This window comes from Falco naumanni, chromosome 1, assembly GCF_017639655.2.
Source record: "Falco naumanni isolate bFalNau1 chromosome 1, bFalNau1.pat, whole genome shotgun sequence".
Taxonomy (NCBI): Eukaryota; Metazoa; Chordata; class Aves; order Falconiformes; family Falconidae; genus Falco; species Falco naumanni.
The window spans coordinates 113,161,199-113,176,741 of record NC_054054.1 but is presented as its reverse complement, the minus strand read 5'-3'; the positions used below and the strand labels follow the sequence as shown (position 1 = coordinate 113,176,741).

General features: G+C 39.1%; 1 protein-coding gene across 2 annotated transcripts in view; it reads right to left on the bottom strand.

Moving 5' to 3' along the window:
• Positions 1-15,543, bottom strand: part of PITPNM3 (PITPNM family member 3) — a 121,452-nt gene that overhangs the window by 8,604 nt on the left and 97,305 nt on the right. For both annotated transcript variants that reach the window (XM_040578958.1, XM_040578968.1), the window contains exons 10-14: positions 12,741-12,911; positions 7,158-7,352; positions 6,290-6,438; positions 3,239-3,355; positions 2,433-2,549 (exon numbers count right to left, since the gene is read on the bottom strand). In XM_040578958.1, the coding sequence (XP_040434892.1) occupies positions 2,433-2,549; positions 3,239-3,355; positions 6,290-6,438; positions 7,158-7,352; positions 12,741-12,911 (749 nt within the window). The remainder of the gene's footprint in view (positions 1-2,432; positions 2,550-3,238; positions 3,356-6,289; positions 6,439-7,157; positions 7,353-12,740; positions 12,912-15,543) is intronic.

Sequence of the window (15,543 nt, the reverse complement as noted above, 5' to 3'; positions counted from 1 at the left end):
AGGCAATGCCCCTATTTACAAGGCCTGCCAAGCCTATATCACGTTAGTATCTCCAACTATGGCTTGTACTAAAAGCTTACAAGGAAGTTTGAAGGAACTTGCACATCCAGTAAAAACTTCACAGAGGAGCACAATACAAGAGTTTATCACTTTCAACATTTAAAGCACTCAGTTTTAGCACTGCAGGTGTCAAAGAAGGGTACAGAGCTCAGAAATTTGGTAGGAACGCCAAACTAGAAAAAAAGATAATTTCAGCTTGCATGTGTTATTACATTTTTGCACAGTAAACCTACAAAACTGAAAACTCCACCTGGTTATTAGCAAAATGAAATCCTTCTCAAATCATAACCTTGCCTACAAATGCAAAACCTGAACACTTCAAATTATTAGGATTTTTTTTTCCCAAAAGGCTTCATCAATATAGCTTTCTTCAACAGAAATATTTCATCAAAATTAACACCCAGTGTATGAAATACTTTGTCTGACGTGAACTGGCACTTTTTAGCACTAAGTAGATCAGTAAATCTGAAGGAGGTATCTGCCAAGCTCTCCTTCTGCACTTAATTTTTACAGAATTTAGGCATACAAGGTTTATGTGGACTTCAATGCTCAACAGGCAGCCAGCCAGATATTCTACAAGATCCGCCAGCAGCTTACGAGATCATGCTTTTGTATGGGTATCTTTGATAACTCTGCAGACAGGCTCTTGGATATAATGATGTTACGTGACATTGGGATGTAACTGTAACACTAAATTTATTCTGAACAGATGAAATTCAGAACTGATTTTTTTCAAGGGATGAGCTTTCGTGCAAGGAAAGAAACGACAGGTATTGCTGAATCAGAAGCGTTACCAGGACCAAACAATGGGTTTATTCCTTTCTTCTGCTTTTTGACTGCAAAGTGAATTGACAGTTTGAATACAGATGTGTACCAACTTCCTCTTTCCCACTAGGGAAGATGGGAAAGGAATGGCCTTTCCTCCAACAGATTCAACGGTCTTGTGGTAAAAACTGTTTCTTCTACTTTCTGCACTGTACCAGTTACAAAGTGTCCAACTTTTGACCTGAGGCATTGCTAGGATATAGGCATAAATAATGCACGTGAAGAGATCCATTACATACACAGCAGCCTTCCTGACTGTAGATGTAATTGAAGATCTTCAATGCAATCTAATACACTCAAATAAATTTAACTGATGTTTTGAACTTTTGAGAAACGACACAATGAGGAAATTACTAAATCTTGGAACCATACAATTTTGGTGTTCTTCAAAGGACCACTAATGATCCCTTTGTGCCAGAAGAACCTTATCAATGAATAAAATGTGATCAGATTGAAGAAATTTATAAAAGCTGATGAAGAAATTATTAAAATCTTCAAAATCAGACAAAAATCTGTGATCCTGTCTTGCCGTAAACTCAAGTGATGGGGCTGCTTTCAGGTTTATTTACAAACCATATGCAACAAGATTGAAGCAGTGACAGTCTTAAAAACACAACCGTAACGTAGATTGACAGTTCAATATGTACCAGCACAGGCATGCTGAATTCTATGACAAAATCTTAGAAGCAGCACATCACTTATGTCTTGTGGAGTTGACTAGCAACACCCAGCTGTGACAGAAGCATGGTCATCAGAGACATGGTTCCAGAAACATCCATCCCTCCTCTGGACTAGCAAATATACTCCAAAGAAGGCATGCCATCAGCAGGCTGATCCCTGGAGGGATCAGGTTAGTGCTGCATCTTAGCAGAATGGCATCCACAAAACAGGCCAAGTAAAAGCCTCCACGCTTCAGTTTCACCCTCAGCTCAGCAGCATCGCTCTTAATTTCCACAAAAAATCTTAAGTGTCAGTGAATATGAACAAATGTGTTCATTTAATGCTTGGCTTTGTTAGCTGCAAGGCTGGCTACTGCAGGCAGCTTTAGGAGTGACAGTTCCAACTGTGTCATATTATTACTAAAATTCTGAAACTAATCTTTACTCTTCCATGTATAAGAGAAACAGCAGCCACCTAGCCTCTAGAATCCCTGTTCCTTTATCTAGTTGTCTTACCTAGATAGAGGGATATACATTTTTCTTTTAGTGATTTGCCAACCACTATAAAACTCTTTCCTCGTTGCTCAAGAAGTTAATAGTCTCCAGTAGGTGGTACAACTGGGTGGCAGGTTGACAAATCACTGCACAGCACTCATCATGACCCAGAGGAGACGGTCAGCATCATGTAAGGATGAAAACTGGGAAAAAGGCCAGCTATCAGGAAAGCTCACTTACAGCTGATTTTTGCCGAAGTGATGGGGGCTAGTGACATACCTCTCCTCACTGTAAGGCTCTCTCTGGTACTGTACACTCATGTATAACATGCAACAACTGTTTCTAGTACAAGTTGATTCAGAAACACAAGGAAATTGATTACTCAGACTTTACCTTTTCACCTGTTAAAGCCACCATGTCCAAAGGTCCATACATAAAGCGCCCGACTAGTACCTGAGGACCATCTTCTGCTGCAATGACATCATTAGCTCGGTGATTAGCAGTCACATTCTGAAATGAGAGCAGAAAGTGGGAAGGGTAGTGTTTGCTTTTGTAATGAGGCTACTGTCTCTATTATGATCTTATGAACAGTAACACAGAAACAGAGTCCTGGACAGTGTCTGAGGTATGTAACAGTGCACCTTAAAGCTTCTAGCATAACTGTGCTCCTGTTTCAGCTGGAGCACATTTCCAGTAATGGTGGGTTCCTGAATAGACTTTCTATTAAGAATGCTCAAGATGACCAAATAAGAGAGAACATTCAAGGGAATACCAATTATCTTTCACTTCGAGTGGTACCATAAATTCACATGATTATGTGCAAGACACATGCATCTTAACTGACATTTCTAACTGAAGTAGCATTTGAAGAATGAAGAAAATATTTTTTTTCTTGATTTATGGATTCATCTAGCATATAAGAAAATAGAAGAACAACCTCTTTGCTGAACTGGAACTTCAGGCCCCTCTGTTACCTAAAGAAAGAAATGTACTTTCTCCCAACAGGCAGTGATAAACCAAGAATAAAATGTTCCTATTGCATAACTGTTAATTTGTTTGCCTCTGGATTATGTTAATAGTTTTCAGCTCTTTAATAATATTCAGCTATATAAACTCATGCTTTGGGAGATCAAACCCCATTTAAATTGCTCTCAAATCCAAGTTCCATAGCTGCCACATATATTAAGATTCGTACTCACTCTCAATTTGACATGTGTCCTTTTGCGTAGCCATTTTTCTCGTGGATTGGATGGACTCAGTGTTGCCGGATCCAGGTTGTCATTTTCCTTCAAATTTACATTTTCATACCTCATCACCTGAAATTATATTAATATTTTAATAAACAGTGTGTGGCCTGCGGAGTCCTGGTACTTGGCAAAGAAAGGGAAAGTACACTGATGCCCCAGCTGAATGATACTGCAGAGCCAAAAGCACAATGAAAGCAGAAAAAGGTACAAGCCGTATGTTCACATTAATTGTATAAACAAATAATATAAACTGCTTTCACTCTGTGGCCCAGTACTTAATCTCAAGTACTTACCAAACAGCTTTTTTCATTCACAATAGAGCTTGCACATTCTTCCAGAGAAAATAGTGAACATTAGAATAGTATCACGTGACAGTCACCTCATCTGCTCATGGTCTGCAAAGTCAGTAAAGCAGCTTAAGGCCACAGAAGTATTTTTAAATGTCCTGTATGGGGCAGAGGTCAGATTCCTGACTCCACCTGTATTGATTTTCTATACATACAGTCAGACAAAATTGTTCTTATCGCCTTTTGGATATTACTCACCGCTGCAGTGGGTGATAGGTTCTGGATGTGGCCTGTGGCTAGTAACGTCTGATGGTAAGAGGACTGTAGCTTGTGACCATACAGAAACCCAATATGTTATACAAGCTACACATTCCTACAACCTAAATATCACATGCTTACCAAGAAACTTACATGTCAAATTCATGTGGGTTATGCCCTGTTTCAACTGAAACCACAAGCCCTGTCTTACTGAAATCTGTGGGTTGCACTCTGGGATCACAGACAGTGTGAGGCTACTTCATTTTGAGCAAGAATTAGACTCATCAGCCTCTTTCACAACCTGGCAGAAAATTACTCAAGCTGAACAGCTGGTTTTCTGTGCTGAAGTTTTCTACCCTGGGTACCCTTCCTGGAAGAGTGGCCAGAATAATTTTGAAAGATGTCTCATATGAAGTCCCTTGACTAAAATCCTGCTGCATTCAGCCTTAGCAAAGCAGTTGGCTTGCAACAAATCATAGTGCTGCTGAGAGGTCAGTGTGGTTTTTAACAAATTTGCATAAATTCTATTCACTGGAGGTCAGGTGCATGAAATACATGCATACCCAACAGTGCATTCAGGAGCCATTAGCCTTAACCTTAACCCCCAGCAAGGGCAGAATGTCCAGCCTATGCTGGAACTAACCAGTCCTTTATGTAGTGCTGTAAGGTCACATATTGCTTTACATGCACGCTCCACATGCTTGAAGAGCTTACTAAATTCTAAAAGCTGTAAAGCACATAAAACCCACCACATTAAAAAAAAACCAACAGCAACACAACTTGATATTAAGGTGCAGAAATAACAAGTAGAATAAAGCAGGAATGATTGCTAACAGACAACTGGGCTCAGGGAGGCATTTGGAAGGAAAAATGGGAGAATGCTGTGATGGATTCAAGGCAAAAAACATCCTGAGAGAGAAGATGAGACAACAAGAGCTATAAGAGAGCTGCAATGTAGAAGAGAAATGTCTATGTACAATTATCTAGGGCCTCTGAACAGAAAAAACATGGATTTGCATCCTGTTGCTTCCAGTAGAGACCTCTCCTCTCCTCTGGGATAAGCATCAAATAAGATTCCTGTTCTGGAGACCGTTTTTGTTCATGGAAAAACTCTTCAACTTTTTCTTTGTCTTGGTTATGGTGACACTAGTTATAAACAATTTTTTTTTAAATCAGCTTGTAAAATTCTGCACTGCTTAATGATACATTTTGACTGGAATCAGATACACTAAAGGATGTTCTGAAGGGACAGCAAGAGGTTGAAGGACTCTGAGAATTTCATCTATTAAGCCCAGCAGTTAGAAACTCTGCAAGTGGTCTGGTTACCAGCCAGACTGTCTGCTGCACACTCTGCTCACAGACTGACATATAAAGAAGGGGATCTGGTACAATTGCACAGTCTGACTCAGCAGCTAGTTCTGGACTGGAGGGAACTGAGCCACTGAGATTCCATTCCCAGGAGCTACGGTAGGTGAGCCTCCAGGGTACTAACTTCATTGACAGCAGCACTGGAGGCAGGAGGTAGAGGCAGTTAACTCTGAGAGACCAGCTAAAAGGAGTTGAGAGAGAGGCAGCCACACTGACACCTGCCAAATTGTTTTAATGAAATAAAGTCACTGTGCTGTTTTCTACATTATCCTCTCTACTGTTTGCCTGGCAGCAGCGGTTTCACCTGCTGGATGTAAAAAACACACTGATTCTTGTGTTAATCCAGATTAAACTGCTTGTGACTGGCTTTTGGGTGAGTCACTTTGGGCTTTTGGAGGGACACTTATCCTGCATGTTTTAATTGAACACCACTTACGTTTGTGGGATTTTTTTACCCTAGATGAGATTTCTCAGCCTCACCACTTTCTCTAGAGGTCAGAGCACTGCATCCCTAAGTCACTGCGAGCTGCTGTCTAATTACTGACACAGTAGGAACAAGAGACCCATCATATGACTCAGAAATAAATTCTGAGGAGACAGTGCACACAATGCCTTGAAATACTCTAGTACAGTTACAAGACAGACTTAATTTTCTTATGAGAGCAGTACTTTCAAACTGCCGCTTTATTATCAAATGTATGCTAATAATTTGATATTAGTAGAAATACATAATTAAATAAGGTTGGAGATAGCCTATTCCTTCAGAACCATTAAGAGATTAATATATAATACAGGGTTATCCTGATCTGGGGCATGGGAAGGGTGAGTAAGGTATGCACGACAGTGCATTATTCCCAGTCACACAGCCAGCAATAAGAACACCGGCTAGGAGTGCTAACAGTGGGCTCACTGTCCCCTTCACCTCTCCACTAAATCCACATCTGTCATTCCTACATGCAGCTGTATGTGATGCAGTCACAGTTAGCCATCTAACTGAACTAAAGATTAAAAGATTGATCCTGCTTGGAAGATGCAATTATCAATTACAAGGTTATTCATTGCAGAGAAAAAAAATAAAGATATCAATGACCTGTCTTAAGATGAAGGCTACAACATCTGTCGATTCCCAGTAGCTGGCATGGAAGAGATGTGGCAGGGCCACAGTTGGAAAGGCTGTCAGCACATCTGGACAGTACAAGGCATAATCTATTCGTTTTGTTCCCCACCACTTTGCAGTAACTATAAAAAACCCAAACAAAACAGCATCACATTTCTGTAAGATATCTTCTTAATAAATCTCTTGCTGTCTTTACACTTAAGCTAGATAACTGAATGAAGTCTTCTGCTTTTTTAATCTTGACATTTAGAGTCTGTTAAAGGTATCTGTCAAACACCAAAATACTGTTTTCACTGACTGCATCATCACTTAACTGTCTGCAATTTAAACAGTTCTATTGCATCCAATTTTTGGGAAGCAGAAATCACCTAAGTTTGATTCCCATTGCTTACTGGTCCACAGCAAATGTACAGTGAAAGACTAGTACTTTTATGATCATGTTATAGAGTAAGAATTGCAAATGCTTCCCAAATAGTGAACTAAATATTGATGTATGGTTACAATCCATAACAGGACAACATAGTGATTTATAGCACTTTTAATTATGGGTATGTTTCTTCATACCTGGAACATGCTTCTAAATCCCTGCTAGCATGAAACGCTTAAGTGGCACCTTAATATAAAACTGTGACTTTATTTTCATTACTTCATCTACTTAATTACAAACAGAAGAGGAAGCTAAATTGTGTTATGTAAAATTGCAGCAACTTAGGCTGTTCTAATTCTCCCCAAATTTCCAAGCAGATAATTCTCCTTTTCAGAATAAACTTTTCCACAGAAAGGATGTGGAGGGAAGGGTTGTTGCCGTATCAGACAGCACACAGCACCAGGCTTCACTCACTGTTGGTGAGGTACGCTGACGGCAAGCTTTCTGTTGACCCTGAGTTTTCACTGTTTGTGCTGGCCAAGCTCAACTTCCTTGGTTTTCCTTGTGGCTGATCAGATGCGTTTGGAGATCCAGGACTCTCCTGAGAGAAAGGTATGTTCAAAGAGCTGTTCTCAAGGAACAGAGCACTGTGGCTGTGGATAGCATCACCTGCAGGTTAGAGAAACAAAAATAATTAAAAAAAAACCAATGTGATGAACAATATGGCTTTGAAACTAGTGTGTGTGGTTTTCTGGCTGGTTTTTTTGTTGTTGGTGGTTGGGGGTTGTCTTTGGTTTTTAATGCAGAGCTAATGAGCATTTTCCTGAATAGTATGAGATTTAATGACCATGGATGAAACTCCTTCAGAATGAATAGGACAGCTTGACTAAATGGAGAAAGCATACCCTACCACCATCAAAATGCATGGCAGCACAAGGAGCTGCCCTGAAACTGAATCAGAGGAACAACTATATTCTAGCACTTTGTGATGGGTATGTAGTTTGGGCAGATGATGTTCAATTGTAGTTTCCATGGGAACATGTGCTTTGAGTTTTCATTAAATAAACTGCAATGTGCTGTTCTTTCAAAGGAATCTTGTTGACATCATACGGTAAGGAAAGCTATGTGCGGCTACAGGAAAGATCAATGGAGGTAAAAAGAATAGAAGGATAATTTTATTTTCCCTTGTCTCAGGCAAACTATATATATAGACTACAAAACAGACAACTGAAAACACAGTGCTGCTTTCTATTACTTACCGCACAAGATGAGGAAGTATTATACGCTCTTTGTAGTGAAAGAAGCAGCACAAAGAAATAAAAGGTCTGATTCTATGTCATAATAAATACTGAGCAGCAAGGCTCCTTCTCACAATAAACCCCAAATCACGTGGCCTAAAATATCACAGCAAATCAGTTCACTGAAGAGACTAGCCGAATCCACAGACATAAGCAGTGAGGAACAGGGAACCTGCCAAATAGCATGCCATTGGGGTCTATCTGACCCAGAATCCTGATTCAAACATCAAACAACAGGAAATACCACAGAAGATGCAATGAATCCCATAAATGAGAGCTGTATCTCCATGAAGTGCTCATGATTGGCAGTGTTCTGATGCATACTTTCCGCTTCCCCTTCCAAAAGATTCAGGGAAATAAAAAGGGTTGTTAAAAATAAATTTTCTACTTCTGAATTGTTGCTCTGCTGAAACAGTCGCAGTTGTAAACTGACCCTAATCCAATCCTTCCACCCCCATCATAATTTTGCAAGAGCTTTGGTTTTTCATTCCCACTAAAATGGAGAAGGAAAGAGAAGTAAAAATAGTAACTGCACAGAACAGAAAACATGTTGACATCCAGCATATCTGTTAGCCTTTTCCATATTACTGAACAGCTTAAGACCACCTTGGTAAGGGGTCTGGTGCCTTGAAATCTGTATATTTTGTAATACTGTTATTCTAAGCTAAGTAACCCTTCTTTCTGTAAAGAAATCAAATCAATAAAATGGAAGGTATTTTTTGCGGGTTTCCTATTTCCTGAATAATTTTTATTTCAAACAGGTTGAGCAGCCTGCCTTCACCTCTGTAGATCTGGTTGTTGTTGAATTGTAAGGGAGGACAGAGAGTACTGGTTAGAGATTAATAAAATACATGTAATCCTTTTTTTTTTTTCTATAAGCCCTGTGCTCAACTTTTGACTAGGACAGTCTACTTGCATAATCCTTCCATTTGAATAACTGAAACTGATTACTTCCCACCCACTCAAAACAAGCTTTCTCACGGCTCTGAGTGTCACTAAAGGTTCTTGTCATTCATCCTACTAACAGAAATTTACTATCATGTAAAATATTATTATTGTTTTTATGAGAAATAAAATAAAGGCAGATCATGTTACAGAGTCTCATCTAGGACAATTACGACAGTTACAGCCAATACAGAGGCAAAGCAACTTCCTCTAGGCCACACAGTAACCATCCCCAGAGAAAATTAACAGTAATTTATTTTATGCATATACAATTGGAGAAGTACTGTGCTTTTAGACCCTAACTTCTGTCTATCCACAATGAAGCAGACTCGTTGAAACAGCCATAGTCTAGACTGGCACTCCTGCACATTCCTTATAAATGAAACTTAGCAAGAGAAAATTTTTGAAATTATTTCAATTCTGCTGCAAAGTAAAAATGTGAGGTCGAAAGGTCGAAACTCAAACACTAAAGAAGATTATGTTTATCTACATTCTGCTATGTCAAATGTCTAAAAAGTAGGACAGGTTGAATCCAGGTGTTTTGAATTAATACATAACAAGCATATTTTTAACCCCCAAGTAGATATAATGTATCATGTCATAAGCAGCAGAGCAAAAAAAGGAATTCAATCCCCCACGTTAGTAAGCATCAAAAGACATGACTGGTGGTAGACCAAAGACCTGTCACAAAGCTAAGGCTCACTTACAATAGCTACAAAACCACTTTGATTATGAAATGGCAGCTAGGCAGCAGCTGAGAAAGCTGCTGTTCAATGAAAGGCCAAAGACAGCACAGCTTTCTCTGGGCTGTAACACGTGAACTTTGTACCTCACCCTTAGAGTGAAAAAAACCCCATCAATTAATAAGTTGCACTTTTGTCTGAACCACTACCTACTGCTATGTCTTCTGTAAGCAATCACCATAGATGAAAGAGTTACGAAGATAAATGTTTTCTCCACCTGCTCTGTATGTCTGGTAGTGCTTTCAATACAATTTCTTTTACTTTCACTTGTCTGTATGTCACAGCAACACAAGATAAATATTCCCTTAAAAGGAGACTTCTGAAAAAGTGCAATGCCTTCCATCTACCCAGTGCATAGGCTGAAGATACCTCATATATTAAGCTTAATGTCTGCTCATTTTTCTTTCTCTTTGCATATAACGTCTTGAGTGTTCTATACATTCAGAAAACTGAATTTAAATAATGCCTCAAATAATTTTATCTTATTAAGCTATCTTATCAACAAGCCTAATAATATCGTCACTTTCACATTAGGAATTGTATCATTCCTGTATCAAGAAGATACAGTTGCAACTGACCAAGTAACTGACAGGAAGAGGAATAATTCTCTGGGCTAGTCAAGTCTCTGTGATCGCCAAAATCAAGCCTGGTAAGAGTCAGCTTTCACCATTGCTAGACTCTTAATAGTCCAACACACATACAAACAATACCACATTACTGCAAACTGAATGAGCCTGGGGGCAGACCTAGTGGTAAGTATTGATGCCTGCTGGATGCAAAAGGCAATTGTCTAGATAAATATGTGTCCTGCTCTCTAAGTCCTGCCATTTAAGTCTTAGATGTTTCCTGAATCTCAATGAAAAAAGTAAATTTGATAAACTAAAACCTTCAAAATAAACCCTATGCACAGAGCAGCTGGCTACAAGAGCTTCATTTGCTTGGCAAGAACTGAAAGACAGCTATAGAAATCTGCTCCCTGCCCCAGTTTTCATCACGTTCTCCAGGCTGTGTTATTGCTGAACCGTTCCTATGAATCACACGGTGGAATTTCTAGTAGTACATTTTTTTCATGCAGCTTCCAAATCAGAATTTTTTTCCACAGAGACACCTATCAGGAAAGTCAGACAACAGAATTACTTCTTACTTTAATCATCAGCTCTAATGAGAAAAGAAACAGGGACCGAGATCGTTCAATGACATGCAAGATTATCAGAAAAGGCTGGTTTGGGCAGTGCATATTAATTAAGAGTTTGGTGTAACTAGGTCTCATCTTAACTGATTAGTAAACTACCATTCCAGTTGACACCATGAAGGCTCTCATTTTAAGAAATACTTTCACAGCCCAGATATCAAAGAAAGGGGGGAAAAAATGATAGTCACTAGAATGAATTCTTTGTGAATGAAAAACCTTAAATTCCAAAAGAACCTCAAAGCACTTCCACTTATTTGGGAGGATTTCACATTCATTGAAATACAACGCAGCTTAGGTCTAAAGCATGGCAATGATTTGACTCCGTGCAGACATTTAAATACAAAACCATATCATGGAACATTTGCTGATCATTAGCACTCAGAAATTTCTCTTTTATAAAACATCCAACAGGCAGGGTTTCCAAATTCACATGTTCTGTAGGGGAATCTTCTAACCCAGTACCTTAGAGGAACTCAAAAAAGCACCAGTTATTCCCAAATCACTTATAAAGCCTCTGCTTCAAGAATAACTGAAGGGTTTACTTAAACCCAGCAAAGCTGGTAAAACGTACCAGCACAAGGTTTTCAATTCGAAAAGTAACCTAAGGGAACTATTCTTCCTATGACAGTTATTTAAAGGAGGGTTCAAGTTTGCAAGATACCCTTAGATGTGTCTCAGTGACAGAATGTGTGTCTAATTAACCAGCAAGATTTCCAAGTGGACAGTCAGTCCTTATAACAACTCCAAGTCAGAACACAAAGAAGGGAATGCACTTCCATTGAAAGAAAACTCAAGACACGGAGGTGAGGAGAGAGCACATACTGTCTAGTTTGGATTGTCCCCCACCTTAGCTGTTCCTTAAGTCAGTTCCTGAGAGACAACCAGATCTTTACATGTTTCAATGGAGCCAACACCTAGAAACCAACCTTCTGCAACTCAAGATCCACTGTTGCTTTTCAAACACTGGTTTAACCGAACTGATTTGCATCCAATGTACACCATATTTGAGCAGATAAAACAAAGGAGTTCTGTGTATCCTACTGCACAGAACAGGTTCCTGATGATACAGTTCTCCCAGCTCCAACAAACAGAAAACACTGCCATTTTACTGTATTAGCTTCCAACCTGAAACTCTGAATCCTGAAAAGCCTTTTGAAATGTCCTACTGAGGACTGAATTCATGTCTGAATCTAGCAAAAATAAATCTAATGTGCATGCAAGTACAGAACACACACTCATTGATTTCTTTTTTGCATAATATGACAAGCCAAGATACTTCTTACCTGTATGATTTTATCTCATTTTCTATAAATCAAACCGGCACAATTCCTTCTACTAGCACCTTGCTCATCCATGTCTTCCTCATTCCTCTCCGTAACAGTCTATTTCTGTTCTTTTCTGGATTCAAACATTTATTACTCAAGAGAACTACTGTTTAGCAGCCTACCTAGGAAAAGAACTATCAAAAACCAATTTGCCCAATGCTCTGACTTGTCTTAGTAGATATCCTCAATAAACCAACCAGAAGTGACAAAGAGAAACAGTATCTGGAGATCTAGGCAAAAGGTCAACTAACTGTAAAAATAAATTGTTTAAAATGACAGTCAAAGACATGGTAGTAAGCAAGTGACACTTCAACTGAAGCAGCGGCATCACCTTCCAACCCCTCTTTAACACAAATAGTATCACACAAAGCTCGTATTTTAAGAATTATTTTTTCTTGGTAATCTTCCTTGGTTCGACACTTGCTAAATATGTCTGTGCCATTCTGTCCCTGGTGCTTTTGGCACACTGGTATTTCAAATCCTCTTGAGCTGTGTAAAGAGAGAATGCTTAAGAGAACAACAGGTAAGGAGACCTATAAAAACAGGCACTGTACCTAACTGGTGAGATCTTCCATCCCCCAGTGGGTATCTCTGGTACCGTGGGACGCTGAACGGAGGAAGGAGATGGAATCTTTTCTCCAGCAATGGCTCAAGTCTGCAGGCAGAGGGATCAGCAGAGTGAAAGAAACTGTACACTTGGCTGCAGGCTGGACGGACCTGGCATACTTGGATGAGAATGAGACAGAGGAAGAGAATTCAGTATTACTCCTTTACAATTGTCAAGAAGTCTATACAGAAACATGGTTAACATGGTCTTCTGCAAACTCCAGACTAGCATATATCTGGCCATAAGAAGTTTAACTGGTTTGCTATTTTGTATGGAAAGAACACTACACTGCAGAGAAATCACAATCCGAGATGCAGGCATGTAGCAGACATGAAGACCAGCCAGAGAAACACAGAAGGAAGGAAAAAGAAGCTTCAAAATCTTGTAAATACATTATTGAGCATTACAGCTATGATGCTCAGCACTTCAAGTATTTACCAGCAAAATGGTTTGATGGGCCTCTTACATACAGAGAACTTAAATCTAGGTGACAGCAGGAGCAGGTAGGTGTCAGGAAGCACTACAATTTCTGAAGTCACCTTACGGAAGCTAATGCATAGAAATGAGGTTGGTCATACTATAACAGTAAAGCAATGCTTATGATTATTGCTGAAGGTGTGCAGCTCCTGGGGATTTGGAGTTGCAACTGTAAATGCAAATCTGAAAATCACGTACTCAGCTAATAAGGCGTTCTTTTGACTAAACACATAGCACCGAAGCATAACTTATACCCAGATGGGTGATCACATGAGACTGTCAAGGTCTGTAAAATAGTCGGTGTAGTCACTTTTCACCACACCGCACTTCAATCACACTGAGTCTTGCCTGTGCAAGCAAATAAATTCATTATAGGCTCATTAAACTTAGAGTGGTTTGTATAGTACTGCCTTACATGTTACAACAGTCAGTTTATTAACTACAAGAGAAACGGAATGACAAAAGTATTTATACAATATGTTTGGGAATATTTTATCTGCTCTCCATGAACTCCATGTAAGCAAGACACGGTTTCAAACCTGCTGCACTATACAATAAACGCTAGATGTTTTTTTGATAGAATTACTTTCATTGTGGTGGTAACAAAAACCTAGTAATATGTCTGATGTTCTTCCTTAGAAGACATGTTTGGCACAGCACTGTTCCCATGCACAAGCCAAACATATGCTTCATTGGAAACCATGAAGAAAGATGTTAGAGTTTTAATATAAGGTGTCATGGAATATTAGATCTAATGAAGTCTCTAAGTGACATCTCTCATCAGAGCACCCATCATGGAACAAAAAAAAAACCCAAACCCAGAAAAATTAAACCCACACTACTTACTTTCTCATTTTCAAAAGCAACAGTCATGGTATTTGTACATAAGCAAAACTAAAATGAGCAAACTTGATGCTGTACATCTTCCTCTGCTGCAGTCACAGTCACCAAGAGCTACATCAGAAACACTATATTCTTATAGGTTTTCTCAAGTGCTCTCCATGTTGCTGGAAGGACTTTAAAAATTCACGTTCTGGTACTTGCTGCTACTAACGGTATACAGGGATAAATCTTCACAAAGACTATGTTGATGTTTCTGAGTTCTAAGCTAAATAGCTTAGGAAAAGATTGATACCGAGTTGCAGGATCAGCATTGCCATGAGCAGGTTACCACAATGCTTGGTTTTGTTCTGTTTTGTTCTATAGAAGCTACAGCATATGTACAGCATTTTTTTTCCTCAGGCTAGTAAGACAATTAACCTTCTATTGATCATAGGAAAAAACCTTCTCAAGATATCCTGAGATAGCTGAAAATACCATTCTCTAGCAGAGCCCAAGTACTTGGGCATCTTAAATCTTAAGTATGATAATGAATCACAATCACATCTATGAGGGCCACACACTCTGTGTTGAACAGTCTAGAAGACTTCATGTCACGAAGATGTCAATACTCATAGCCTCTCAAGAAATTCTCTGGGACATATCTTCCAATAAGAATATACCTATATACAATCCAGTTCTGTCAAACCATGAACTTTTTTCTTCTTTGGACATGCAGAGTGCACTGTATTTTCCATTTACTGACTCACTCCGAGGATAAAGCAACATCTCTTCAATTCTGCAGGATTTTTGTCACACAAAGCAAACAATATGGGTATCTGGGGGCATTAATTGAAGCTTTGTGCGTTATATGTTGTGCCCTTCCCAGTTCTCTTTGTAAAACATTTTAAGATTGTTATCAGTGGCAATTACTAGGTTTCCAGCTGCAAGATAACCAAAACCTATTTGTAATGTCTGTTGTATGTTGATTTTTCTAGAAAGGATGGCTCTGTGCATCAACCAGCACATCTGGTAGCAGATGAAAAGAAAGTGGGAGATAATAAGACTGCTTGTAGAGGACACCACAGCATCCTTTCCCTTGCCCACTATCAAATAAATAGGAACTTCATGCCACCTTTGTTCCTTTTCCACCATTAAGCCAGTCATCTGCAAACACTATTGCCTGTGAAGTTCTCCAGGAACCAGTATCAAGTACTCTTTTTTTTTTAAAAAAAATTATTCTCCAAGTAGGGCACAAAATGTGCCCATCTATTTACTGTGCTATGAAAACTAAGTAAATTCTCTCATGTATTCCAGTTAATTGCATCACATGAGAAGCAGAGGAGAAACACCAGCAAGACCTCAAAGATCCAAGACTACTTTTGATAGCTTTCTTCAAGCTGTATTTTGTCAGTATTTGCCAGAAAAAAAGGAAACAGGTCACCTGTGTGAGA